Genomic DNA, 27,833 nt, shown 5'->3' with positions numbered 1-27,833 from the left:
TCATTGTCATTTCTTGTTTGTCTTCTCTTAGTTTCCTAGAATATCATTTGTCCCTTATTCATTTACAAAGCCGCAGAAATATCTTGCAAATTTCACATTTTTTTATTAAGAAATTTTCCACAGGAAAAACCTAAGGGCTTTACATATCTGCAGTGGAATCATTGAGAGTGTGATGTGGGAACCCCAAATAACAGCAGGCAGACATTTTCATTTCAGCTCTTTATTAGACTTGTCCAACACCACCTCATTATTGCTTCTCCTGCCATTTATTGCCTCCAAGCAAAATGGGCCGATAATTCTACTCAATTTTGTAATGTTGGTCACTCGGTGGTGTTCCGGAAAATGGTTCACTTTTTGGTATAGAAACTACGCTCGTTGTTTCCGAAGCAGTATTTCGTTCATGTTCTAAGCTTTTTGCAATACATTTTTTTTTGTTTCCGGCGCTACAGTATTTCCCAGTTTTATAACACGCAATAAACAGACGTGCAGTACTATTGAACACACGCTCTAAAAATTTTAATACAGAATTGGTCAAGAATTTCAAAGGCAGTAGAAGTAGATGACAAAAAATTGCTACAAGAATCCTGCTGTTAGGATGGCCTCGATTTCTATTTAGTCACTCTGAACTCAATTGGGTAGCTAACAAGGGCATTACCTGCCACTCAAGGCTGCACTCGGCTATTTCCTTCATTGCTCCTGCCCAACAAAAATGGGCAATTTAGCGCACAACTGAAAATAAAACCACATTCCACCAACGTTACCTTCTCATGTACAACATACTTGCACAGCTGTCAATGATGAAATTGCAATAAATAACCGGGGAATATCCAAACTACTCCTTACACAACAACTGTACATGACATAACCTGGGTGACTTGACCAGCAGCCGCTTGCAGTTGACAACCCCATCTTTGGCTACAGTGTGGACACTCTCGAATGGCATACAAGCAGGGAAGCTACTGCAGGGTGCCAAATATTCTCTTTTCTAAGCGTCTGTGTCACAAAGCATAGCAGATTTCAGTTGCACATAGAAGAGGAAAGGAAAGACTGTACAAGAAACACTGTTTGTCATTACGTGCATCACCATAGCATGAGGCCAGTTCTTGAGGCAGTTGCCACCCATTGTTGATGACACAGCCATTCACTCATCTGGCTTATTCTCTCTGCGTTCCTCGTATGGAGGTGGGATAATTGGGGTGTCCTTGATGGCCTCTTCGTAACTGGGAGGTAGGTCGGGCTGAAAACAGTTTCAAAAATAGTCTTAGGACAATCATCAACATACAAAGTATATACATTGCAGAGGACAGCAGTTGAGGAAAAATCATCAACATACTCCATTTGAGTGCCATGAAGAGAGAACAGCAGGAAGGGTCATCACCTTCCAGTCTCAGCATCTTAACCCCACACATAGTTTCATTTGTCCTTTCATGTTCTGGATTATGGTAGTCGTGCCTCGTTAATATGAACCCCTTTTTCAATGTGTTTTTGTCTCGTTAATATGGATGGTCCAGCAAGGTCCTACTTAGGTCCTCTCGCGTAAGAGGCCAGTAAAACCTTCAGTAAGAAAGGATCAGAAAGCCCTTACACCAAAACACACACGCAATTAGAGCAGGAGGAGACATCCGCACTGTGAGAGTATTTTCCATATATGCCGTAACGTAGGAAATATTCATTTATATGCACTATAGAATCCCCTAATAGCCCAAACCATGACCAACTTTTTTTTATCATAGACATCAAAAACCACTCGAATAGGAAAAGAAAAAAGGGGGATGCACGCAGAAAGTCAAGATTCTCTCCTCCCACCATGGGATCCTCTTCATCACATACGTAGCAGAAGACAGAAATATGCCTATATGTCTATGAGCAGCAGTGCAGCACCAGGAAAGTTTATACCGGAGCCATACACAATGAGGTTCAACTCTCAAGTTGAATTCTGACCTATGGTATAATGGGCTGTCATGTCAAACGATGAGTAATATTCTGATGGTGATGTGACGTTATGGGCAGTGTAAAGGCTGGACATGATGTGATGTTGAATGAATATTTCGATTGACCCTTGTGCAAGGAGTTGTGCCTTTAGTTAAACGTAGTAGCTTACGAGAACATGGGCAGTACAGTTGTCAAGGCAAGTTGTCAGGCCCTGGCATGGACGATTTGAGCAATGCCAAGCTGACGGTAACATCTGCTACGGTTCAAGTGGTACTACTAAATTCTTGGAGGGTAATGAGCAGCAGGCTTTACGTGTTGCTGACATTTTGCTCATGTGCCACAAAGTATGCCTTCAAGCAGGCACTAATTCGGGAAATTTTTCAATAAACCTTCCGCATTGTTTTTGTTCTATCCTTGGTATTCGATAATATGGACGTTTTTGGTCGGGGACGAAAGTGTCCATATTAACGAGGCACGACCGTACCTCCACTGCCCATCCAGATCATTTGCAGAATAAGGTTCCTCTAGTGTTGTTCGATAGTGCTGGCCGGCACGGAAGGGAATTAAAGGAACACTGAGGTGACATTTAATGCAGCTCCAAATCCTGTCTGCATTCCCTTTTTTCTCAGACGGCCACCTGTTCTTTTTTAAGAGCTTATTTTATTCGTTGCAGAACACGCCTCAGTGCTCCTTTAAGTTGTGGCACCATACACTCTCAGTGGTACCCATAAGAGGGCGCTGGCCTATCTGGGAGAAAAACAAGTGTCAACTGAGTGCATTTGAAGGTATGAAATAAAGTCTTGGTTCTGCTGTGCCTTCTTCAAAGTAAAGAAAGGCATTCTTTCTGCCCTGATAAGATAATATCTCCTTACTTGGTCTGGACCAGCAGGTGTTCCGTAAAGGCCTGTGGGCACTGCAGACGTACCTGAAACCATTCCCATCATCAAATGTACCACATGAATCAAAAGTGGGACACAAATTACGCAGCTCTGCCTGTAATCCTCGCTTCAAACATATTTACCGATATATTGCTAATTTATTAATATGCAGGGGTAACCCAGATAAAGATTTGTAGCAAAGATAAAAGTGAATGAAAGAACCGTTTTGAGGGCACTCAAATTTGTTACAAAAATTGCCAGTTGGTCTAGTTCTTAGAAGACATGACCTTGAGTTTGAGGTAAAGATGCAGACGACGCACCAAGTGTACAGGACAAGTGTCCTGTCTACTCTGAAGTGCAATGGGTGTCTTTATTAAATATACTGTTCGAGCGTTATTACTCAAGAATGGAAAATAGCAAAAGTAATTCCCATAGTGTGATTTCAAGCAGGTTCAGGCAGGTGGTCCTACCGACCCCTCAGATTTTTTTTCGTTTCAATACATATTAAAGGCTAGTGCTTAGAAAGCACATTGGCGAAGGAAATAGCTTACACTTGTTTTTCTAATAAATAATCTTCAAGACTGACCATCTTGAGCACTGCGCTTCCTCGCAATTTTCAGGCCTACATTTTTTCAGCACTTATTGCCCATGTGCTGCAGTACCGTTTGCTCTATCTTTGAGGCTGTAGGTTCTGCAGATGTCCAGATAAAAAATCGTAAAGGCACCTCATTTGCAAAAAATTGCACTTTTTCGTCGCGTAACTGCTTTTCTACAAATACCAGAAGGTTAACGTGTGTAACATTGTTTTGTTTGTCTTTAAATGCTCTTTTCATTCCTATAAAAGAGATGGTTGGAACATGCCAGACGTACTTCCTAACGCTTGTTTAGTGATTGGTGGTAAGGCAAAAACTTGCAACTTGGGTTGCGTATTTCCCGTATTCGCCCACTCGTGATGTGGTTTATATTCCTCACACGCGTTGTTCATCACAAGCTCGCATAGTGTAGTGAAAGAAAAAAAAAACGCTCTTGACATTGGTGGGGTTAGAAAGTAACTTTTACTTGGCAAATTTCCGAGTTCAGTAAGTAATTAAACTTATGTTACATAACATTCACATCAGGAGGTGGCAAAAATCTAGTAAGAACAAATGCCGTTGGGCGCATGATTTTACGTGGTGTAGTTTTTTATTAAAATTCAATTACACATTTTCTGGGACACCCTGTATATAGAAAAAAATAAAAAATCTGACATGATCACCTTGCCTGAACCTGCTTACCACCGCATACAAAAAAATTGCAAATGATTCTGCACTCAAAAATCACTGCCCAATCTCTCTATTCCCAGCCTGCTCTAAAGTCTTCAAATGCATACTGAATTTTCAAATGTGAATTTCCTTGAGAGTAATTGTTGACTTAACAACCTTCAGTTTGGTTTCAGAAAAGGAAAAATAGCTTCCACTATTGCTTTATTAATTGATTTCATTCGCTACTTATTCCTGGCTATTGACTGGGGCAGGCAAGCAGATGTGATAACGTGTCGCATACCAAACCCTCGATAAAACTACAGTCTATTTTTAACAGTCCGCACTTACTCGCATGTACTCACTCATACTTGTCAAATAGATATCAATTTGTTTGTTACAACAATAAATCTTCCTCCACCCAATTAGTTACTTGAGGCATTCTGCAAGGGCCTGTTTTAGGGCCCTTATTAGTTCTCGCACATATTAATGACTAGGGCCCGGATTTTTAGGCATATGCCTATAAATGCCTAGAAACGCCTAAATTTGACATTTTCGGGGTTGCCTGCCTTTTTATCGACTCTATCGAATTGCGGCCCTTTTTAACATTTTTAGACGCTATTTTTAGAGGTGTAAGCGCGAGTGCGGCTTTCAGACTCGTGCTGCATTTTGCTTTTCACTACTGCGTGTTTGTGCCTTTTGTTCCTTTTTGCGTACATTTCATCCAAAGGTTTGGCCTCTCTGGGTCTTTCAAGATCTTCAAGGGCAGAAATCTAAAGGTATTATCCAATATAGAGTGTTTCCCGGCCACCTCAGCGTTCGTGTACCACACTTCAAGGCATAGCCTTTAAACGAGCAAATTTTCCTCGATAGAGCATTCCGAAATATCAAGAAAGCCAAAGATCGTACCAGATTAAAGTGCCTATTTTGGTATTTTATCAGACCTAAATGCCCGCTTATTTCTGTCGTTTTTAGTGCCTAAATTTCCGGGCCCTATTAATGACATAACCGACCACGTCAGTGTCAACATTAAACGCCGATGACTACATCCTTTACAATGAGGTTTCCTTCCACAATGATCAAGTAAAACTTGATGAATCTTTAAATGCTGTCACAGCCTGGTGTGCAAGATGGCAAATGTCGATTAATCCTACAAAGACAGTGAAAACGCCGTATTTACTCGCATAATTTGCGCTCTTTTTTTACCAAAAAATGACGCTAAAGTTTGGTAACGACACAACTCGAAAAACAGGTGCAAAATCTGTTAATAGATGTCAAGTTTCTTTTAAAAGATGGGCCTTCGGATGAGATAGATTCTCCATGATACGAATCTCACGGGGCAGCAGAAAACGTCGTATCAAAATAAAAAATTGAGGCAAGAAAATAGACAGAAACTGTACATTTTCCATTACTGTCAGTGAAAGAGGTTTGTCGTAATGATTCTTTCTCTGTTTTTGGCCAATGCTGCCGAAATTTCCTAGATGATTCAAAAGGCCCAGCACGCGTGCGTTAGGTGAAGCCGCCTTGCGGAATGCTGACGCATAACGTTGCCAGAAGTTTTCCTGATATGTTCCCTCCACATGTTCTGGTCGGTGTTATCCTGTTTAGGATGTAGTCTTGTGTCATTTGAAATAGCAGTCGCGGGACAACGCGATGATGTCAGTGACAGCGACATGGCCATGCCTTTGTGTGTGTGGTTTCCCGTATCTTATCTTTGGCCCTATTATCTGTGATCGTTGAAAGGGCATCTCCTCCATAATGCCTAAAATGAGAAGAGCAGGGAAGCGAGAAGACACAAACCGTACCCTACCTGCACAGGGGCTCCAGACAAGTTGCTTGGGCTCTGTAGGAAAACTGTCAGATCGTGCTCCAAAAAACATAACAACCCACGTGTAGTGTATTCCATCCCCCCCTCCTGCGGAAAATTAATGGGCATTGCATTGTAAACCTGTTCTATGTGAGTGTGCGCTAATAAGACCACTAGGGAAATCATAGAAGATGGCACATTATCTCATAAAGAACTCGCTTTTCTGAGATCACTCTAACCATGTACAAGATATATAACCGGAGGTTTTTTTTTACAAAATAAACCTTTTGGAAGTTAGCACCCGTCCAGTCTTCTCGTTTGCGCTGGTGGAACATGAAAGTATTTGTTTCCTGTATCTGTTAAAAGTTAACTGGAAGGAACTATCAATTATTGAATACAAATTGTAAACCAGCTACATCCACTACCTGCAATATGAGGATGGAATGGAAGCATTCATATCAATACTATAGTCAAGTACTAATTGGAATGTATACTCTCTAACGCACAATCTGTTAATACGATGGTGCAACGTGATGATGAGTTTCTTAGTTAACTTATTCCCAAGCGCGGATGTTGCTCCGGACAGCAAGCCCATTCAGTCCATTTGTGCCTGAACATGGTCATAATAAGGATCTAAATAAGATGGTGGATAATGTAAAACCCCGAGACTAGGGAACATCTTCACCAGCTCGCTTGCTTCCTAGCCATTTTTTCATTGTCATAAATAGGATGTTTTCGTCCGTTCCCAGACAGAAATATAATAATAATAACCACGTTTTATTAGTGCCCAAGAACTGCCACAGGGGCCAAACAAAAGTAGACACGAAGTAAGAGAAAACAGATAGTAGTTGTTAGGACAAATAGGAAGGAGATGATTGGGGAGGACAAATATTCCCCAGTAAAAGAGCCGACACACAAGCTGTGTGTACTCAGCAGGAAGAGCTTTTATGACCATCGTACAGGAGTTCCTGCTCACATAACGAGCATTCTTCTTCACTCTCAAACGAGACTCTATGTGATACCAAGTGTTCCCCACTAATATATCTTGTCAATTTTCTCGAGTAATGCTTTGAAAGGAATTCCCACAAGTGGAGCAAAATCGAAAGTAAATGCTCTCACCGTTGCAAGCTGTGAAAGGGAAGGGCATATCTGAATAAGGATGCAACATGTGGCTCAAATTAAGTACCACTGCCTCCCGTGGGTCTTGCTGGGCTCTGCCACCTGAGCGATGCTTGATCCTGGAACGGAATCCCATGACTCGTCCAATAGCCAAAGTGATGCTATTACCTTAGCAACTGGACGATACCCGCACAGCAGGCAACTAAAGCGAGGCCAGCAGCCAAGCACCCCATCACAATGGGCACAGTGTCTCGGCTGTCGAACAGTGGCGTTCCAAAAGCATTGGGGACTGAAAAAAGCTTTTCTGTATTCTCATTCATTTCATGCAACAAGTGATAACACTTACTTTCAATGCATCCAACTTGCTTGTCCCGTTCTTTCATGTCATAACCGAACTGACATTGACAAATCTTGGGCGGTAGCTGAGCTCGGCCAAACTCTCCGCAGTAACTGTGTCGATCATAGGCAACGCACTGCTCCGTTGCTTGACATTCTTCTTTCAGAGGAACAGCTGCAAACAACAAAGGCTTTTTCAATTGCGCGCGCTCAACCTTGTTGGGAACAGCGGAACCTTCGGAACAGCGATGAAGACTTGCTACCCAGAGCAAAGAACCTCGACAGGTGCAGTTGTGAGACTGAGGATGACACCACAAGTCCGGTCCCAAGGTAGCACACTGCTCAGAGTGACTACAAATCCGTCCCAGCTCTGCAATCATGCCTATGTCAGCTGCTACATAAATATCAAAGAGGAAGCACAACCTGCTGTCGTATCTGTGCGGACATTGGATACGATGGGTGACCATAACAGTAGTACAGCCAATAATCGCTTTCCAATGCCCCCCATGAGTCCCTCGCTGCACTGACCAGTGTTTAATTTACATCTCTCCATCAAAGTCGTCGAGGACAGCCATTCCTTCCGGCCGCCCACTACGTTTCACGTCACGCCTCTCTTTTTTACCTCCCTCAAGATGGCGCGGAGTTCAATCTAATAGGAGTTTGGACACTAAAGCACATGGCGGTAAAACAATTTCTCGTTTCAACTTTCGCTCAGCTGGGTGTTGAGGAAATTCCTTAGTTGCTTTGGCAGTGCTTTACGCGGTCAAGTTATCTCCTCAACTGGCACGTAACCAAAACAAGTTTCATAAAAAAAAAAAAAAACGAGAGTTCGCAGAGGAGCGTTGAAAAAGGTGTATTCCCATCGAAAATGCAATAGATCAACGAGGTAGTGCCGCAGACACAGGGGCTTCGATCATCAAAATCCCCACATGTCAGTGCAATGTCAGCGCATGGGATCAACACCTACTTTTTGTAATGAATGACCTATCAGCTTCTTTAACTTTTTATATAAAGCTTTTTGCTGATGACTTTGTAACAGCTCTCCAAACGACCAAGCCTTATTACAGGAAGAGCAGTATATATGTCACTGGTGGTAGATGGGACTAAATGAAAGTAAATGCAAGGTTATGAATTTTCCCTCTAACATATTCTCTTAACTCTGCAGCAAGTATGAGATGGAAGTTTTCTTGTGATATATCTTGACCAACTCACATGTTCCAAATCCAGTCACTTTGCAGTATCCTGCTCACATTAAACACTTATGGGACCATAAACATAATGGGACCATAATGGGACCACCTCAACAGATGGTATCTAATTACAGTTCCACAGCCTCCCAATCTGCAATGAAAGTCAAACTTGAGGGCCTTTCTGCCCGATCTGTACCTTGACTATGCTTGCTCTAGAAGCTTTTCTTTCACCCATCATGATCTTGTCTTGCATGAACCAGGAGTTGCGTTAGGCCATCCCACATTATCTCAGATAAACGTAAGAGACTGTTCTTTGCAACAATGTCACAGCGATGAGGGCAATAGAAGCAGAAAAAAATGGGCCCCACGAATACGGAAACTCTCCTAACCCTTGCACGAGAAGTGTGGCCAATGGGACGTCTGCGCTTTGCTCGGGAGAGTGTATGTTAAGTCTCCCATGTTGTCGGAATTCCCTTCCAGATTCTGTTCTGTATGGGTTCCTGAATGGGTTCCTGAATGGGTTCCTGAATGGGTTCATTTTTTGCTCCAAGCATCCACCTCTGTATATAGGATTGCTACCAGGCCAGTATTATACCGTCAGGGCCGGTTATTTGCTTGCTCTGCCGGTTCCCAGTAGAAAGGTAATACTGGCAACTTTTTGCCAGTATTTGTGGCTCAAGACCTTTCACGTGAGCTTTTTCAGGGTTTTCCCTTCAACATTCCACTGCAGCTCGAATAAATCTCGAGTACAGACCCAACTCCGCAGTCGCCAGTCGTTTTCTTAGTTATTCATTACAGTCTTGTATTCGGAGGGGACAAGAGCAGTGGTTGCGCAAAAGCTGTTGGTGGCTGTGTCAAGCCAGCTAGAACTTAGACTGTATACAACCATCACGAGATCTCCGCCTGCAAAGAAGGGTCCGTCTGCATCAATGCGTTTTTCAAAGTAAGTGGCAGTCCAATCCGGTTGCTCCAATACAGTCCAGTGTGGCATTCATCATCAATAATCCAGCCCCACACAGGAACATATGCTTGTCCACCCCTCACCTACTTGCCCTTTTCATTTGGAAAGGTGGCAACCCTATCTGTATAGGAATCATTTTTGTACAGTAAAATGAATCCTTTTTCTTTCTACGCTACTGGGACCGTTAATGAAGGCTGTAAATACTGGCAGCTGATCTTCATGTTTGTGGCCTACCATCACAGTCAGGTTATTCAAAATAGGTTTTTATTGAATGGTGTGAAATGGTGGCTATGAAGCGTATGACACTTGCATTGCTGCAACAAGAGACACAAGGGTTACACTAAGCCGAGCAATTGTGGCACTGCTCTTCTTGTCGTCATCTTGCGGGTCTTCTCCAGGGTTTAGTACTCGAATCTTCCATCCCAAGAAGAAGTGAGTGAAACACTAATAAGGAGGAAAAGATACGCTATTTAGAAAGGATGGGCCTCTTTTTCGAGCAAAAACTGCGCAGGAGACAGCTCCTTCCCTCGCAAGCAGACAATTCTCGGTAGCCAATAAAAAACGCTCACCATCGTGTATTTCCCAAAGAAAATCAAGGTAGTATGAAAAAAATCCATTCTCTTTGGTAGCCACAGAAGTAGACTCCCAATTATTGTGTGCCATCTTTGCACAGGGGCTATGCTCTGTATTGTTCCAATTTTAGTATATGTATGTATTTTAGAAATGGGGATGTAGCAGATGGGAGGACAGAGACAAGAACAACTTGCAACTGAATTTACTGGGATCAATAACAAGTTGGTTTTAACGGATTGTAGGGTTTCAGTGAGCACTTTCTTGTTGACCTATCTCTCCTTCCTAGGATACAACAGTGCTCGAGACCTACATTGCCTCCAAAGACTGACTGATTTCTCTCTTTTTCTCTGATTGCGTTAGCATTAGGAGTGTCAAAATGTGTGAGATGCTCAACATATGTAAAGGGGATATAAGAGGGTAAATGATTTAAAATTCAAGTTAAGAGTAAGAGGTAGGAGTAACTGAAGGCAATTAAAACGACAAAGTTCAGTCTAAAGGTAATGAATGTAAGATATATGTAATAAAGAGAAAGATTAAATGACAACCGGAAGTTTAGACTGGAAGTTGACAATCGCAAGTGGATACCCGGAAGTCAAGTATGCACCTGAAAGGTCCGTTAATGCTAACGCATTTACCACTAAATTGTCGGCCAATTTTTGGACGAAAGCTGCATGTAGCGGTTTCTTTCTCCCGTTTCCGAAAGGCCCCGATTGGTCCCATGCAGCATGCAAGAAACTCCCTATTCCCTTAGAAGTTGGGCCGTCAGTCGTGAGATATGCGAGGCCTACAACGGCGAGTACACATTCCATGATCTCCCTTGCTGCAAGGCTGAGGGCCCACCTGATAATAGACGGTGTCTGGTGTGTCTTTATCTGGAGTCCAGGTGAAAGTTCCCGGTTGTCCTTCCTCACATTTCAGTTCCAAAGTGTTTTTGTATTCTTCAAAGCTCTTCACTTGGTCACTCTTGTCCACGTCTTTATGTTCCCACTCACAGTAGCGCCCGATGCCTGCAAGTTCAAGAAATGCAAGTTGATTCCACTAGAGAGAAAGTTGCTCGCACGTACATTACCTTTACTGACATCTGGCTTGCCATCAGCTCCCATGACAACACCGGCCAAAAGTAAGTGACCCTGAAAGATCACCATTCAAATCACCATTCATAGCTCCACCATTGTTTTGCACTGACTGGTTTTCCGAGCTCTGATGGATCTACTTTGGATCCTCCTCCTTTTTGATTGTCTGTGATGTAGAAAGGATGATACCGGGCAGAGTTGTCTGGGTCGTGTCCGCCATTCACTTTGAAGGTATAAGTGATTCCACGCTCTACGTAGAGCACGGGGATGAGCTGCCCGTTGATCCACCAGGAAATTCCCCAGCCCGAGAAACCTGCGAGACAACTATTATTAGCAACTTTGCTCTACATTCCTTAATCGATGATTCTGAGGGGTCTGCCCGCCATAAAACATTCCTTGGCAATAGTTAAACGCTGCTTTGCGCATGGCAGCACTACAAAACCTTTGTGGACAGCTAACTTGAATCAAAAAGGAGACATTGCTCGTTACGCTCACTTTCTCCCGAAGCTCATTTTCTCCTTCCCTCCCTCAAGAGATGCCTTTCACATTAGCCCCTAGATGGCTAATGTGAAAGGCATCTCTTAAAAACATTACCCCGTCCGAGACAAAAAATCTGGGTCTTTTCACTGCCCACATGCGAAGAAGTAACAGCGATAGCTGTATCATGCACGCACAATAAGGGGAGGCTCACAGTTTTATTGCACACACGCATGTAGACAAGTTTTCTACACGTTCTGCTTTCTACACACTCCAACAGTTGGCGGTGTTACGCTAGGGCGGGTGCCATGCCAGTGCGAAACCACAGCTCAACGCAAGTGTCACAAACATGTCCAAACTCGTTCTCGAAAGACTTGTCCGCAAAATTCACGTCGGCCGGTGCGATGGACGTGTTTCAGGTGCCTGGGACAGTTTATGTCCCTTGGCTTCTCGCCTTGGTCTCATCATATCGCAGCAGTGTTTCCTCACTGCTGAATAACATGTTTGTTGTACAGCCAATGCGGCTTCTTGTCCCCTCAGTGCACTATATACTATGGCAGCATGTCGAGCCCTCCACATAGCGTGTGAGACACTGATGGCACCTGTATCACGTTTTTTGTCAAGGACGCAGAGTGGCTCCTGACGTCTTTTGTGATCTCCAACCTGCTGCTGCACCAACAACGAGTTGGAAGTCAGGACCTACACGGTCCTTGAGAAACAAGTACCCTTGTACAGCTATTGCTGTAAAGAGCTCTTCGTATACGAACAAGTCCAGGGTTCTATGTTGCAACAGAGAGTCCAGACAACGACATTGTACAGCAGCCCTCCCCAGTATGGGCTCTCTTGTCACCGAGATTAAAGTTTCCGCTCTTGGGTTAAGGTTACGTTTCTGGTAACAAACTGTGCACCTTCCAGCGCTAAAACCCGATGGGATAGACAGTGCTGACACGCATGGGTGCATTTCTGGGAACGTGAATGACCCATTTTTACATGTGTTGCACAGGGCAACCTTTGTTCGTGTTCAGTGGAAACGTCACTCGAGGATTTCGTGGTGAATTAAACCCGAACTCGTGGGAGGTGACTTCGGGGGAATAACCGGGTGGTTTAACCCGAAATAGTCACTCCCTAAGTATACATATGTTTACCTTATTGAAATTGCCACCAGCTTGATTGCATTCTACGCTACATAAAATTCAGAATACGTAGTCGAAACCATTTGAGATCTGTCAGTTTGTATGTACCAAGAAAATGTGAAAGTGCTCTGACCTGTAATCTTTTCGTAGCCCTTAATTCCGCCAGTGGGACCGATCTCTGCAGTGAACTCGTTGATGCCCGCGATTTTTCTGGCTGCAAATGCATCCTCAGAAAGAATACCGGTTGATTCTTTTAAAGCAACGCAGTTCTTTTGCGGCTCCCGGCTAAACGTTAGCTTCGTATCACCTGGGAAGAATCCAGTGTGAGCCTTATGCTTGTTATAGACGTCAAGTCTTTCATGTACGTTTCAAGTAGTGTGTTGTGTGGTAGAGCACAGTGTTGTCGTCGCTTTTAGGACCAATGGCTGCAATGATAGCGATGTCCCCACTACCAGGAATGTTTTTATCGGCACTGTCACCTGAAAGGCAGTTGATCCTATTTTAAGACGTCAAAGTGATTAATTTTGAAAGAGTTTTCACCTGCAGCTAGTGGTCGAGAGTAGACTACTTCCAAAATTCCATTCGTATGGCTGGAAGAAATCAGTTTTAAATTGTCCTTGCCACCTCGTTTGTCATCGGGGCAAACTCCACCGTTCGTCGAACACTGCAACAACCCATACTTTCGTGTCTATTTCATCAATTTTGGCCAAATCTTACTTGAGCTTTGCTCTCCAGGGTGAAGTCTTTAAGAGTAACTTTGGACTGGTCATAATAGGCAACGGCTACATCGCCACCAACCATTTGGCTCTTGTCTCTGTTGCCACTGATGCCAAAGGAAGCCCATTCGTTCCTTGCTGCAAACAATCCGCATTTATTGAATCTTTCCATGGAAATATTTCCATTTCTTGCCACCGTAGAGATCTTTCGGAAGTGATAGTCGAGGGAAATGCCAATGAGGGCATGACATGCAGTGAATGGTACTTACAGGCTCGTGCCCGAAGATGGAGAACAATGTCGCTGCCTTGAATTTTCCAGCCTACTTGAAGGTGGTTTGGAAGAATCTCTTCACAGTTGTCCAACTGAGTTGACTACGCAGGGAAGAAATGACCACTACTATCAATTCCTGATGATAGGAGATCCCTCCTAATATAAGTGCGCTTTTAGTGTACATACACTTTGCAGCTGTTGTGCTCTCACTGTTGGACGCTGCAAGTATACGTGATATCCAAGAAAAAGGAAATTACAATGAGTGTTAGGAATCTTACTTGAGCCATAGTGAGTTGTACAATATCTGGAGGGACATTAGGGTTCGATGGTATCCTGACGCTGGCAAACACTTCTGCAAATCGGATGCAATAGATGGCGAACCAATCAACATCAAAAGCTGTCACGCCATCGGGAAATTTAAGAGTCAGGTCCACGTTGTTGTAGCCTTTCAGTTTTGATGTCCTGCGGCAAGTGGAACATTTGAATTGAAATATGTTTGGTTATGGACTGAAATAACACGCTAAAATCCGCACTGCGATATACCATGTGGCACCATAAACGTCGCCCTATGACAAGCAGCGAGATAACCGTTCCTGAAATCCTAGATTCGATATTTCTCAAGTGCAAAATAACATACGTCGGTACCATACCTCCTGAAATTCCCATAGTAAAATGGGTAAATTTCCTCATTGATTGTCACTCTATGGACTTCCTATTGTTAATTCAGAATTGGCTTAGGCTTAGAATATGCCACACAGCACAAGTGAGTTGAGTGGCACACAGGTATTGTGAAATTTTTCAAGGCCGCATCTTGAATGGGTTGTTCTCCTTGTGAGGTTGGTGGCAATTGTAATTGATGGTCAACTGTTATTCTGAAATGAGGTTTTGAGGAATATGTTATTTGTTTCACGTTTTACCTTCCGTGTTCGTCTGGAACCTTGATTCCTCGTCCGTTGATCTGTCCTTTGCCACAGAGGAAATATGCATCTGCAGGAAAAGTCTTTAGTGAAAAGGTGAGGGTTCAGCTTTTGCATACCTGGAGCAGATCCATCATATCCAAAGTCGCTAAGGAATAAGGTGTTGATATCTTTGAGAATGACTGGGCCAGAACGTGTTCTGTGCGCCCCCTTCCAAGCGGTGGACAAAACCAACTCCTTGGGATAGTCCAGGTCTGTTGGTATCACCACGTGACCAAAGCTCACCTGACAATTGAAGCACTCTGTGATTCACATGATAGGGCTTTCAGTTTATCCACAACTACCCTGGCAACCGTAAATGGTGGGCTAAAATCATGCACACATGATAATGCATCTATGGTCACAAAATGCGGAAACCTATCAGAAGGAACCTATCATTTGAATTATGAATAAATTAGGAATAAAACAACATTTTCAGGCATTGGTTGTACCCACAAAACACTGTCCCTTACACGCACTTCTTTTGGCTCAGAAACATAAACAAATTACGGTCACAGTAATTTAAGCTGGTCCTGGCGTGAACTTTCCTAACTACCATAGTAGCTAGAATTAAGATGGGCCCATCTTAATTCCTGCACTAATTTCCATAGTGACACACTAAAACACAATAGAGGTGGCATACAAATGTAATCGTATTTTAGTAGTCATATTAAAGTAGCAAACTCAAAGACATCCATTGTCAATAATGCTAGCTAGCTGGTTTTTCTATTTCTTTTTTCAAGTTGAAACGATACAACAATACACTTTTTAAATAGGGGATAATTTCAGTGCTCCTTAACATGGTTATATAATCATTACTGAAAAACTAGGTATTTTTCTCAAATCGTTTTTCATATAGTATTTGGTACCGGATTTGGAAAGGCAGTACGGTATTTATTTTTCTTAGTACGTCAAGTGGAGTTTTCCAGTAACGAATTCTGCACATACTGTCTCAGCTTCAGAACAACTTTTTATGTATTTTTTATTCTACAGTACAATTGGTCATTTTGTGGTAATTAGGGCCATTTATTTTCTGCGTGACCCCTGATGTAGTCTAAGGTCAATGCAACTCAATTTCAGGCCTCTTAGCGACTAAATGGAGCTCAAAATTGACAGCCGTGCTCGCAGTGTGGCTTTGCTCGGAGAGCGCCTCGTGACATATTGTTTGTAGTATGTTGCAGCAGCTTCGAAAGAAACGTGCTCAGATTTTAAATCGCGACAATAGACGATCGAGAGTGTTTCCAGGAGCAGAAGGCGAATGCGGAAGGCTTCGTTTTCGAAAGAAACGTGCTCAGATTTTAAATCGCGACAATAGACGATCGAGAGTGTTTCCAGGAGCAGAAGGCGAATGCGGAAGGCTTCGTTTTCGAAAGAAACGTGCTCAGATTTTAAATCGCCACAATAGACGATCGAGAGCTTCCAGGAGCAGAAGGCGAATGCGGAAGGCTTCGTTTTCGAAAGAAACGTGCTCAGATTTTAAATCGCGACAATAGACGATCGAGAGCTTCCAGGAGCAGAAGGCGAATGCGGAAGGCTTCGTTTTCGAAAGAAACGTGCTCAGATTTTAAATCGCGACAATAGACGATCGAGAGTGTTTCCAGGAGCAGAAGGCGAATGCGGAAGGCTTCGTTTTCGAAAGAAACGTGCTCAGATTTTAAATCGCGACAATAGACGATCGAGAGCTTCCAGGAGCAGAAGGCGAATGCGGAAGGCTTCGTTTTCGAAAGAAACGTGCTCAGATTTTAAATCGCGACAATAGACGATCGAGAGTGTTTCCAGGAGCAGAAGGCGAATGCGGAAGGCTTCGTTTTCGAAAGAAACGTGCTCAGATTTTAAATCGCGACAATAGACGATCGAGAGCTTCCAGGAGCAGAAGGCGAATGCGGAAGGCTTCGTTTTCGAAAGAAACGTGCTCAGATTTTAAATCGCGACAATAGACGATCGAGAGTGTTTCCAGGAGCAGAAGGCGAATGCGGAAGGCTTCGTTTTCGAAAGAAACGTGCTCAGATTTTAAATCGCCACAATAGACGATCGAGAGCTTCCAGGAGCAGAAGGCGAATGCGGAAGGCTTCGTTTTCGAAAGAAACGTGCTCAGATTTTAAATCGCGACAATAGACGATCGAGAGCTTCCAGGAGCAGAAGGCGAATGCGGAAGGCTTCGTTTTCGAAAGAAACGTGCTCAGATTTTAAATCGCGACAATAGACGATCGAGAGTGTTTCCAGGAGCAGAAGGCGAATGCGGAAGGCTTCGTTTTCGAAAGAAACGTGCTCAGATTTTAAATCGCCACAATAGACGATCGAGAGCTTCCAGGAGCAGAAGGCGAATGCGGAAGGCTTCGTTTTCGAAAGAAACGTGCTCAGATTTTAAATCGCGACAATAGACGATCGAGAGTGTTTCCAGGAGCAGAAGGCGAATGCGGAAGGCTTCGTTTTCGAAAGAAACGTGCTCAGATTTTAAATCGCCACAATAGACGATCGAGAGTGTTTCCAGGAGCAGAAGGCGAATGCGGAAGGCTTCGTTTTCGAAAGAAACGTGCTCAGATTTTAAATCGCCACAATAGACGATCGAGAGCTTCCAGGAGCAGAAGGCGAATGCGGAAGGCTTCGTTTTCGAAAGAAACGTGCTCAGATTTTAAATCGCGACAATAGACGATCGAGAGTGTTTCCAGGAGCAGAAGGCGAATGCGGAAGGCTTCGTTTTCGAAAGAAACGTGCTCAGATTTTAAATCGCGACAATAGACGATCGAGAGTGTTTCCAGGAGCAGAAGGCGAATGCGGAAGGCTTCGTTTTCGAAAGAAACGTGCTCAGATTTTAAATCGCCACAATAGACGATCGAGAGCTTCCAGGAGCAGAAGGCGAATGCGGAAGGCTTCGTTTTCGAAAGAAACGTGCTCAGATTTTAAATCGCGACAATAGACGATCGAGAGTGTTTCCAGGAGCAGAAGGCGAATGCGGAAGGCTTCGTTTTCGAAAGAAACGTGCTCAGATTTTAAATCGCGACAATAGACGATCGAGAGTGTTTCCAGGAGCAGAAGGCGAATGCGGAAGGCTTCGTTTTCGAAAGAAACGTGCTCAGATTTTAAATCGCCACAATAGACGATCGAGAGCTTCCAGGAGCAGAAGGCGAATGCGGAAGGCTTCGTTTTCGAAAGAAACGTGCTCAGATTTTAAATCGCGACAATAGACGATCGAGAGCTTCCAGGAGCAGAAGGCGAATGCGGAAGGCTTCGTTTTCGAAAGAAACGTGCTCAGATTTTAAATCGCGACAATAGACGATCGAGAGTGTTTCCAGGAGCAGAAGGCGAATGCGGAAGGCTTCGTTTTCGAAAGAAACGTGCTCAGATTTTAAATCGCCACAATAGACGATCGAGAGCTTCCAGGAGCAGAAGGCGAATGCGGAAGGCTTCGTTTTCGAAAGAAACGTGCTCAGATTTTAAATCGCGACAATAGACGATCGAGAGTGTTTCCAGGAGCAGAAGGCGAATGCGGAAGGCTTCGTTTTCGAAAGAAACGTGCTCAGATTTTAAATCGCCACAATAGACGATCGAGAGCTTCCAGGAGCAGAAGGCGAATGCGGAAGGCTTCGTTTTCGAAAGAAACGTGCTCAGATTTTAAATCGCGACAATAGACGATCGAGAGTGTTTCCAGGAGCAGAAGGCGAATGCGGAAGGCTTCGTTTTCGAAAGAAACGTGCTCAGATTTTAAATCGCCACAATAGACGATCGAGAGCTTCCAGGAGCAGAAGGCGAATGCGGAAGGCTTCGTTTTCGAAAGAAACGTGCTCAGATTTTAAATCGCGACAATAGACGATCGAGAGCTTCCAGGAGCAGAAGGCGAATGCGGAAGGCTTCGTTTTCGAAAGAAACGTGCTCAGATTTTAAATCGCGACAATAGACGATCGAGAGTGTTTCCAGGAGCAGAAGGCGAATGCGGAAGGCTTCGTTTTCGAAAGAAACGTGCTCAGATTTTAAATCGCCACAATAGACGATCGAGAGCTTCCAGGAGCAGAAGGCGAATGCGGAAGGCTTCGTTTTCGAAAGAAACGTGCTCAGATTTTAAATCGCCACAATAGACGATCGAGAGCTTCCAGGAGCAGAAGGCGAATGCGGAAGGCTTCGTTTTCGAAAGAAACATGCTCAGATTTTAAATCGCGACAATAGACGATCGAGAGTGTTTCCAGGAGCAGAAGGCGAATGCGGAAGGCTTCGTTTTCGAAAGAAACGTGCTCAGATTTTAAATCGCCACAATAGACGATCGAGAGCTTCCAGGAGCAGAAGGCGAATGCGGAAGGCTTCGTTTTCGAAAGAAACGTGCTCAGATTTTAAATCGCGACAATAGACGATCGAGAGCTTCCAGGAGCAGAAGGCGAATGCGGAAGGCTTCGTTTTCGAAAGAAACGTGCTCAGATTTTAAATCGCGACAATAGACGATCGAGAGTGTTTCCAGGAGCAGAAGGCGAATGCGGAAGGCTTCGTTTTCGAAAGAAACGTGCTCAGATTTTAAATCGCCACAATAGACGATCGAGAGCTTCCAGGAGCAGAAGGCGAATGCGGAAGGCTTCGTTTTCGAAAGAAACGTGCTCAGATTTTAAATCGCCACAATAGACGATCGAGAGCTTCCAGGAGCAGAAGGCGAATGCGGAAGGCTTCGTTTTCGAAAGAAACGTGCTCAGATTTTAAATCGCGACAATAGACGATCGAGAGTGTTTCCAGGAGCAGAAGGCGAATGCGGAAGGCTTCGTTTTCGAAAGAAACGTGCTCAGATTTTAAATCGCCACAATAGACGATCGAGAGCTTCCAGGAGCAGAAGGCGAATGCGGAAGGCTTCGTTTTCGAAAGAAACGTGCTCAGATTTTAAATCGCGACAATAGACGATCGAGAGTGTTTCCAGGAGCAGAAGGCGAATGCGGAAGGCTTCGTTTTCGAAAGAAACGTGCTCAGATTTTAAATCGCGACAATAGACGATCGAGAGCTTCCAGGAGCAGAAGGCGAATGCGGAAGGCTTCGTTTTCGAAAGAAATGTGCTCAGATTTTAAATCGCGACAATAGACGATCGAGAGTGTTTCCAGGAGCAGAAGGCGAATGCGGAAGGCTTCGTTTTCGAAAGAAACGTGCTCAGATTTTAAATCGCCACAATAGACGATCGAGAGCTTCCAGGAGCAGAAGGCGAATGCGGAAGGCTTCGTTTTCGAAAGAAACGTGCTCAGATTTTAAATCGCGACAATAGACGATCGAGAGTGTTTCCAGGAGCAGAAGGCGAATGCGGAAGGCTTCGTTTTCGAAAGAAACGTGCTCAGATTTTAAATCGCCACAATAGACGATCGAGAGCTTCCAGGAGCAGAAGGCGAATGCGGAAGGCTTCGTTTTCGAAAGAAACGTGCTCAGATTTTAAATCGCGACAATAGACGATCGAGAGTGTTTCCAGGAGCAGAAGGCGAATGCGGAAGGCTTCGTTTTCGAAAGAAACGTGCTCAGATTTTAAATCGCCACAATAGACGATCGAGAGCTTCCAGGAGCAGAAGGCGAATGCGGAAGGCTTCGTTTTCGAAAGAAACGTGCTCAGATTTTAAATCGCGACAATAGACGATCGAGAGTGTTTCCAGGAGCAGAAGGCGAATGCGGAAGGCTTCGTTTTCGAAAGAAACGTGCTCAGATTTTAAATCGCGACAATAGACGATCGAGAGCTTCCAGGAGCAGAAGGCGAATGCGGAAGGCTTCGTTTTCGAAAGAAATGTGCTCAGATTTTAAATCGCGACAATAGACGATCGAGAGTGTTTCCAGGAGCAGAAGGCGAATGCGGAAGGCTTCGTTTTCGAAAGAAACGTGCTCAGATTTTAAATCGCGACAATAGACGATCGAGAGCTTCCAGGAGCAGAAGGCGAATGCGGAAGGCTTCGTTTTCGAAAGAAATGTGCTCAGATTTTAAATCGCGACAATAGACGATCGAGAGTGTTTCCAGGAGCAGAAGGCGAATGCGGAAGGCTTCGTTTTCGAAAGAAACGTGCTCAGATTTTAAATCGCCACAATAGACGATCGAGAGCTTCCAGGAGCAGAAGGCGAATGCGGAAGGCTTCGTTTTCGAAAGAAACGTGCTCAGATTTTAAATCGCGACAATAGACGATCGAGAGTGTTTCCAGGAGCAGAAGGCGAATGCGGAAGGCTTCGTTTTCGAAAGAAACGTGCTCAGATTTTAAATCGCCACAATAGACGATCGAGAGCTTCCAGGAGCAGAAGGCGAATGCGGAAGGCTTCGTTTTCGAAAGAAACGTGCTCAGATTTTAAATCGCGACAATAGACGATCGAGAGTGTTTCCAGGAGCAGAAGGCGAATGCGGAAGGCTTCGTTTTCGAAAGAAACGTGCTCAGATTTTAAATCGCCACAATAGACGATCGAGAGCTTCCAGGAGCAGAAGGCGAATGCGGAAGGCTTCGTTTTCGAAAGAAACGTGCTCAGATTTTAAATCGCGACAATAGACGATCGAGAGTGTTTCCAGGAGCAGAAGGCGAATGCGGAAGGCTTCGTTTTCGAAAGAAACGTGCTCAGATTTTAAATCGCGACAATAGACGATCGAGAGCTTCCAGGAGCAGAAGGCGAATGCGGAAGGCTTCGTTTTCGAAAGAAATGTGCTCAGATTTTAAATCGCGACAATAGACGATCGAGAGTGTTTCCAGGAGCAGAAGGCGAATGCGGAAGGCTTCGTTTTCGAAAGAAACGTGCTCAGATTTTAAATCGCCACAATAGACGATCGAGAGCTTCCAGGAGCAGAAGGCGAATGCGGAAGGCTTCGTTTTCGAAAGAAACGTGCTCAGATTTTAAATCGCGACAATAGACGATCGAGAGTGTTTCCAGGAGCAGAAGGCGAATGCGGAAGGCTTCGTTTTCGAAAGAAACGTGCTCAGATTTTAAATCGCGACAATAGACGATCGAGAGTGTTTCCAGGAGCAGAAGGCGAATGCGGAAGGCTTCGTTTTCGAAAGAAACGTGCTCAGATTTTAAATCGCGACAATAGACGATCGAGAGCTTCCAGGAGCAGAAGGCGAATGCGGAAGGCTTCGTTTTCGAAAGAAATGTGCTCAGATTTTAAATCGCGACAATAGACGATCGAGAGTGTTTCCAGGAGCAGAAGGCGAATGCGGAAGGCTTCGTTTTCGAAAGAAACGTGCTCAGATTTTAAATCGCGACAATAGACGATCGAGAGTGTTTCCAGGAGCAGAAGGCGAATGCGGAAGGCTTCGTTTTCGAAAGAAACGTGCTCAGATTTTAAATCGCGACAATAGACGATCGAGAGTGTTTCCAGGAGCAGAAGGCGAATGCGGAAGGCTTCGTTTTCGAAAGAAACGTGCTCAGATTTTAAATCGCGACAATAGACGATCGAGAGTGTTTCCAGGAGCAGAAGGCGAATGCGGAAGGCTTCGTTTTCGAAAGAAACGTGCTCAGATTTTAAATCGCCACAATAGACGATCGAGAGCTTCCAGGAGCAGAAGGCGAATGCGGAAGGCTTCGTTTTCGAAAGAAACGTGCTCAGATTTTAAATCGCGACAATAGACGATCGAGAGTGTTTCCAGGAGCAGAAGGCGAATGCGGAAGGCTTCGTTTTCGAAAGAAACGTGCTCAGATTTTAAATCGCCACAATAGACGATCGAGAGCTTCCAGGAGCAGAAGGCGAATGCGGAAGGCTTCGTTTTCGAAAGAAACGTGCTCAGATTTTAAATCGCGACAATAGACGATCGAGAGTGTTTCCAGGAGCAGAAGGCGAATGCGGAAGGCTTCGTTTTCGAAAGAAACGTGCTCAGATTTTAAATCGCGACAATAGACGATCGAGAGCTTCCAGGAGCAGAAGGCGAATGCGGAAGGCTTCGTTTTCGAAAGAAATGTGCTCAGATTTTAAATCGCGACAATAGACGATCGAGAGTGTTTCCAGGAGCAGAAGGCGAATGCGGAAGGCTTCGTTTTCGAAAGAAATGTGCTCAGATTTTAAATCGCGACAATAGACGATCGAGAGTGTTTCCAGGAGCAGAAGGCGAATGCGGAAGGCTTCGTTTTCGAAAGAAACGTGCTCAGATTTTAAATCGCGACAATAGACGATCGAGAGTGTTTCCAGGAGCAGAAGGCGAATGCGGAAGGCTTCGTTTTCGAAAGAAACGTGCTCAGATTTTAAATCGCGACAATAGACGATCGAGAGTGTTTCCAGGAGCAGAAGGCGAATGCGGAAGGCTTCGTTTTCGAAAGAAACGTGCTCAGATTTTAAATCGCCACAATAGACGATCGAGAGTGTTTCCAGGAGCAGAAGGCGAATGCGGAAGGCTTCGTTTTCGAAAGAAACGTGCTCAGATTTTAAATCGCCACAATAGACGATCGAGAGTTTCCAGGAGCAGAAGGCGAATGCGGAAGGCTTCGTTTTCGAAAGAAACGTGCTCAGATTTTAAATCGCGACAATAGACGATCGAGAGTGTTTCCAGGAGCAGAAGGCGAATGCGGAAGTCTTCGTTTTCGAAAGAAACGTGCTCAGATTTTAAATCGCCACAATAGACGATCGAGAGTGTTTCCAGGAGCAGAAGGCGAATGCGGAAGGCTTCGTTTTCGAAAGAAACGTGCTCAGATTTTAAATCGCCACAATAGACGATCGAGAGTGTTTCCAGGAGCAGAAGGCGAATGCGGAAGGCTTCGTTTTCGAAAGAAACGTGCTCAGATTTTAAATCGCCACAATAGACGATCGAGAGTGTTTCCAGGAGCAGAAGGCGAATGCGGAAGGCTTCGTTTTCGAAAGAAACGTGCTCAGATTTTAAATCGCCACAATAGACGATCGAGAGTGTTTCCAGGAGCAGAAGGCGAATGCGGAAGGCTTCGTTTTCGAAAGAAACGTGCTCAGATTTTAAATCGCCACAATAGACGATCGAGAGTGTTTCCAGGAGCAGAAGGCGAATGCGGAAGGCTTCGTTTTCGAAAGAAACGTGCTCAGATTTTAAATCGCCACAATAGACGATCGAGAGTGTTTCCAGGAGCAGAAGGCGAATGCGGAAGGCTTCGTTTTCGAAAGAAACGTGCTCAGATTTTAAATCGCCACAATAGACGATCGAGAGTGTTTCCAGGAGCAGAAGGCGAATGCGGAAGGCTTCGTTTTCGAAAGAAACGTGCTCAGATTTTAAATCGCGACAATAGACGATCGAGAGTGTTTCCAGGAGCAGAAGGCGAATGCGGAAGGCTTCGTTTTCGAAAGAAACGTGCTCAGATTTTAAATCGCCACAATAGACGATCGAGAGTGTTTCCAGGAGCAGAAGGCGAATGCGGAAGGCTTCGTTTTCGAAAGAAACGTGCTCAGATTTTAAATCGCCACAATAGACGATCGAGAGTGTTTCCAGGAGCAGAAGGCGAATGCGGAAGGCTTCGTTTTCGAAAGAAACGTGCTCAGATTTTAAATCGCCACAATAGACGATCGAGAGTGTTTCCAGGAGCAGAAGGCGAATGCGGAAGGCTTCGTTTTCGAAAGAAACGTGCTCAGATTTTAAATCGCGACAATAGACGATCGAGAGTGTTTCCAGGAGCAGAAGGCGAATGCGGAAGGCTTCGTTTTCGAAAGAAACGTGCTCAGATTTTAAATCGCCACAATAGACGATCGAGAGTGTTTCCAGGAGCAGAAGGCGAATGCGGAAGGCTTCGTTTTCGAAAGAAACGTGCTCAGATTTTAAATCGCGACAATAGACGATCGAGAGTGTTTCCAGGAGCAGAAGGCGAATGCGGAAGGCTTCGTTTTCGAAAGAAACGTGCTCAGATTTTAAATCGCCACAATAGACGATCGAGAGCTTCCAGGAGCAGAAGGCGAATGCGGAAGGCTTCGTTTTCGAAAGAAACGTGCTCAGATTTTAAATCGCGACAATAGACGATCGAGAGTGTTTCCAGGAGCAGAAGGCGAATGCGGAAGGCTTCGTTTTCGAAAGAAACGTGCTCAGATTTTAAATCGCCACAATAGACGATCGAGAGCTTCCAGGAGCAGAAGGCGAATGCGGAAGGCTTCGTTTTCGAAAGAAACGTGCTCAGATTTTAAATCGCGACAATAGACGATCGAGAGTGTTTCCAGGAGCAGAAGGCGAATGCGGAAGGCTTCGTTTTCGAAAGAAACGTGCTCAGATTTTAAATCGCGACAATAGACGATCGAGAGCTTCCAGGAGCAGAAGGCGAATGCGGAAGGCTTCGTTTTCGAAAGAAATGTGCTCAGATTTTAAATCGCGACAATAGACGATCGAGAGTGTTTCCAGGAGCAGAAGGCGAATGCGGAAGGCTTCGTTTTCGAAAGAAATGTGCTCAGATTTTAAATCGCGACAATAGACGATCGAGAGTGTTTCCAGGAGCAGAAGGCGAATGCGGAAGGCTTCGTTTTCGAAAGAAACGTGCTCAGATTTTAAATCGCGACAATAGACGATCGAGAGTGTTTCCAGGAGCAGAAGGCGAATGCGGAAGGCTTCGTTTTCGAAAGAAACGTGCTCAGATTTTAAATCGCGACAATAGACGATCGAGAGTGTTTCCAGGAGCAGAAGGCGAATGCGGAAGGCTTCGTTTTCGAAAGAAACGTGCTCAGATTTTAAATCGCCACAATAGACGATCGAGAGTGTTTCCAGGAGCAGAAGGCGAATGCGGAAGGCTTCGTTTTCGAAAGAAACGTGCTCAGATTTTAAATCGCCACAATAGACGATCGAGAGTTTCCAGGAGCAGAAGGCGAATGCGGAAGGCTTCGTTTTCGAAAGAAACGTGCTCAGATTTTAAATCGCGACAATAGACGATCGAGAGTGTTTCCAGGAGCAGAAGGCGAATGCGGAAGTCTTCGTTTTCGAAAGAAACGTGCTCAGATTTTAAATCGCCACAATAGACGATCGAGAGTGTTTCCAGGAGCAGAAGGCGAATGCGGAAGGCTTCGTTTTCGAAAGAAACGTGCTCAGATTTTAAATCGCCACAATAGACGATCGAGAGTGTTTCCAGGAGCAGAAGGCGAATGCGGAAGGCTTCGTTTTCGAAAGAAACGTGCTCAGATTTTAAATCGCCACAATAGACGATCGAGAGTGTTTCCAGGAGCAGAAGGCGAATGCGGAAGGCTTCGTTTTCGAAAGAAACGTGCTCAGATTTTAAATCGCCACAATAGACGATCGAGAGTGTTTCCAGGAGCAGAAGGCGAATGCGGAAGGCTTCGTTTTCGAAAGAAACGTGCTCAGATTTTAAATCGCCACAATAGACGATCGAGAGTGTTTCCAGGAGCAGAAGGCGAATGCGGAAGGCTTCGTTTTCGAAAGAAACGTGCTCAGATTTTAAATCGCCACAATAGACGATCGAGAGTGTTTCCAGGAGCAGAAGGCGAATGCGGAAGGCTTCGTTTTCGAAAGAAACGTGCTCAGATTTTAAATCGCCACAATAGACGATCGAGAGTGTTTCCAGGAGCAGAAGGCGAATGCGGAAGGCTTCGTTTTCGAAAGAAACGTGCTCAGATTTTAAATCGCGACAATAGACGATCGAGAGTGTTTCCAGGAGCAGAAGGCGAATGCGGAAGGCTTCGTTTTCGAAAGAAACGTGCTCAGATTTTAAATCGCCACAATAGACGATCGAGAGTGTTTCCAGGAGCAGAAGGCGAATGCGGAAGGCTTCGTTTTCGAAAGAAACGTGCTCAGATTTTAAATCGCCACAATAGACGATCGAGAGTGTTTCCAGGAGCAGAAGGCGAATGCGGAAGGCTTCGTTTTCGAAAGAAACGTGCTCAGATTTTAAATCGCCACAATAGACGATCGAGAGTGTTTCCAGGAGCAGAAGGCGAATGCGGAAGGCTTCGTTTTCGAAAGAAACGTGCTCAGATTTTAAATCGCGACAATAGACGATCGAGAGTGTTTCCAGGAGCAGAAGGCGAATGCGGAAGGCTTCGTTTTCGAAAGAAACGTGCTCAGATTTTAAATCGCCACAATAGACGATCGAGAGTGTTTCCAGGAGCAGAAGGCGAATGCGGAAGGCTTCGTTTTCGAAAGAAACGTGCTCAGATTTTAAATCGCGACAATAGACGATCGAGAGTGTTTCCAGGAGCAGAAGGCGAATGCGGAAGGCTTCGTTTTCGAAAGAAACGTGCTCAGATTTTAAATCGCCACAATAGACGATCGAGAGTTTCCAGGAGCAGAAGGCGAATGCGGAAGGCTTCGTTTTCGAAAGAAACGTGCTCAGATTTTAAATCGCCACAATAGACGATCGAGAGCTTCCAGGAGCAGAAGGCGAATGCGGAAGGCTTCGTTTTCGAAAGAAACGTGCTCAGATTTTAAATCGCCACAATAGACGATCGAGAGCTTCCAGGAGCAGAAGGCGAATGCGGAAGGCTTCGTTTTCGAAAGAAACGTGCTCAGATTTTAAATCGCCACAATAGACGATCGAGAGTGTTTCCAGGAGCAGAAGGCGAATGCGGAAGGCTTCGTTTTCGAAAGAAACGTGCTCAGATTTTAAATCGCCACAATAGACGATCGAGAGTGTTTCCAGGAGCAGAAGGCGAATGCGGAAGGCTTCGTTTTCGAAAGAAACGTGCTCAGATTTTAAATCGCCACAATAGACGATCGAGAGCTTCCAGGAGCAGAAGGCGAATGCGGAAGGCTTCGTTTTCGAAAGAAACGTGCTCAGATTTTAAATCGCGACAATAGACGATCGAGAGTTTCCAGGAGCAGAAGGCGAATGCGGAAGGCTTCGTTTTCGAAAGAAACGTGCTCAGATTTTAAATCGCGACAATAGACGATCGAGAGTTTCCAGGAGCAGAAGGCGAATGCGGAAGGCTTCGTTTTCGAAAGAAACGTGCTCAGAGTTTAAATCGCGACAATAGACGATCGCGAGTTTCCAGGAGCAGAAGGCGAATGCGGAAGGCTTCGTTTTCGAAAGAAACGTGCTCAGATTTAAAATCGCCACAATAGACGATCGAGAGTTTCCAGGAGCAGAAGGCGAATGCGGAAGGCTTCGTTTTCGAAAGAAACGTGCTCAGATTTTAAATCGCCGCAATAGACGATAGAGAGTTTCCAGGAGCAGAAGGCGAATGCGGAAGGCTTCGTTTTCGAAAGAAACGTGCTCAGATTTTAAATCGCGACAATAGACGATCGAGAGTGTCCAGGAGAAGAAGGCGAATGCGGAAGGCTTCGTTTTCGAAAGAAACGTGCTCATATTTTAAATCGC

At 44.7% G+C, this 27,833-nt stretch overlaps 2 protein-coding genes across 3 annotated transcripts in view; both read right to left on the bottom strand.

The window, feature by feature from the left end:
• Window positions 1–489: 489 nt before the first annotated feature.
• Window positions 490–7,926, bottom strand: LOC135377227 (uncharacterized). Its single transcript, XM_064609523.1, has 7 exons — window positions 7,734–7,926; window positions 7,546–7,680; window positions 7,321–7,485; window positions 7,143–7,263; window positions 6,975–7,093; window positions 2,805–2,857; window positions 490–1,237 (listed from the first exon to the last, which is right to left on the bottom strand). The coding sequence occupies exons 1-7, from the start codon at window positions 7,861–7,863 to the stop codon at window positions 1,142–1,144; spliced, it is 819 nt and encodes a 272-aa protein (XP_064465593.1). The 5' UTR covers window positions 7,864–7,926; the 3' UTR covers window positions 490–1,141.
• A 1,780-nt stretch (window positions 7,927–9,706) lies between these two features.
• LOC135377224 (protein Skeletor, isoforms B/C-like) overlaps window positions 9,707–27,833 on the bottom strand; it is a 40,074-nt gene continuing 21,947 nt past the window's right edge. For both annotated transcript variants that reach the window (XM_064609519.1, XM_064609518.1), the window contains exons 10-22: window positions 14,741–14,906; window positions 14,622–14,691; window positions 13,983–14,166; window positions 13,891–13,923; window positions 13,703–13,805; window positions 13,435–13,571; window positions 13,258–13,381; window positions 13,083–13,196; window positions 12,851–13,024; window positions 11,221–11,420; window positions 11,104–11,164; window positions 10,875–11,041; window positions 9,707–9,905 (exon numbers count right to left, since the gene is read on the bottom strand). In XM_064609519.1, the coding sequence (XP_064465589.1) occupies window positions 9,750–9,905; window positions 10,875–11,041; window positions 11,104–11,164; window positions 11,221–11,420; window positions 12,851–13,024; window positions 13,083–13,196; window positions 13,258–13,381; window positions 13,435–13,571; window positions 13,703–13,805; window positions 13,891–13,923; window positions 13,983–14,166; window positions 14,622–14,691; window positions 14,741–14,906 (1,689 nt within the window). In that variant the 3' untranslated portion in view covers window positions 9,707–9,749. The remainder of the gene's footprint in view (window positions 9,906–10,874; window positions 11,042–11,103; window positions 11,165–11,220; window positions 11,421–12,850; window positions 13,025–13,082; window positions 13,197–13,257; window positions 13,382–13,434; window positions 13,572–13,702; window positions 13,806–13,890; window positions 13,924–13,982; window positions 14,167–14,621; window positions 14,692–14,740; window positions 14,907–27,833) is intronic.

The sequence above is a fragment of the Ornithodoros turicata genome, chromosome 1, assembly GCF_037126465.1.
Source record: "Ornithodoros turicata isolate Travis chromosome 1, ASM3712646v1, whole genome shotgun sequence".
Lineage (NCBI taxonomy): Eukaryota > Metazoa > Arthropoda > Arachnida > Ixodida > Argasidae > Ornithodoros > Ornithodoros turicata.
Note: the sequence above shows the minus strand (reverse complement) of the source record. Positions and strands in the feature narration are given on the sequence as shown.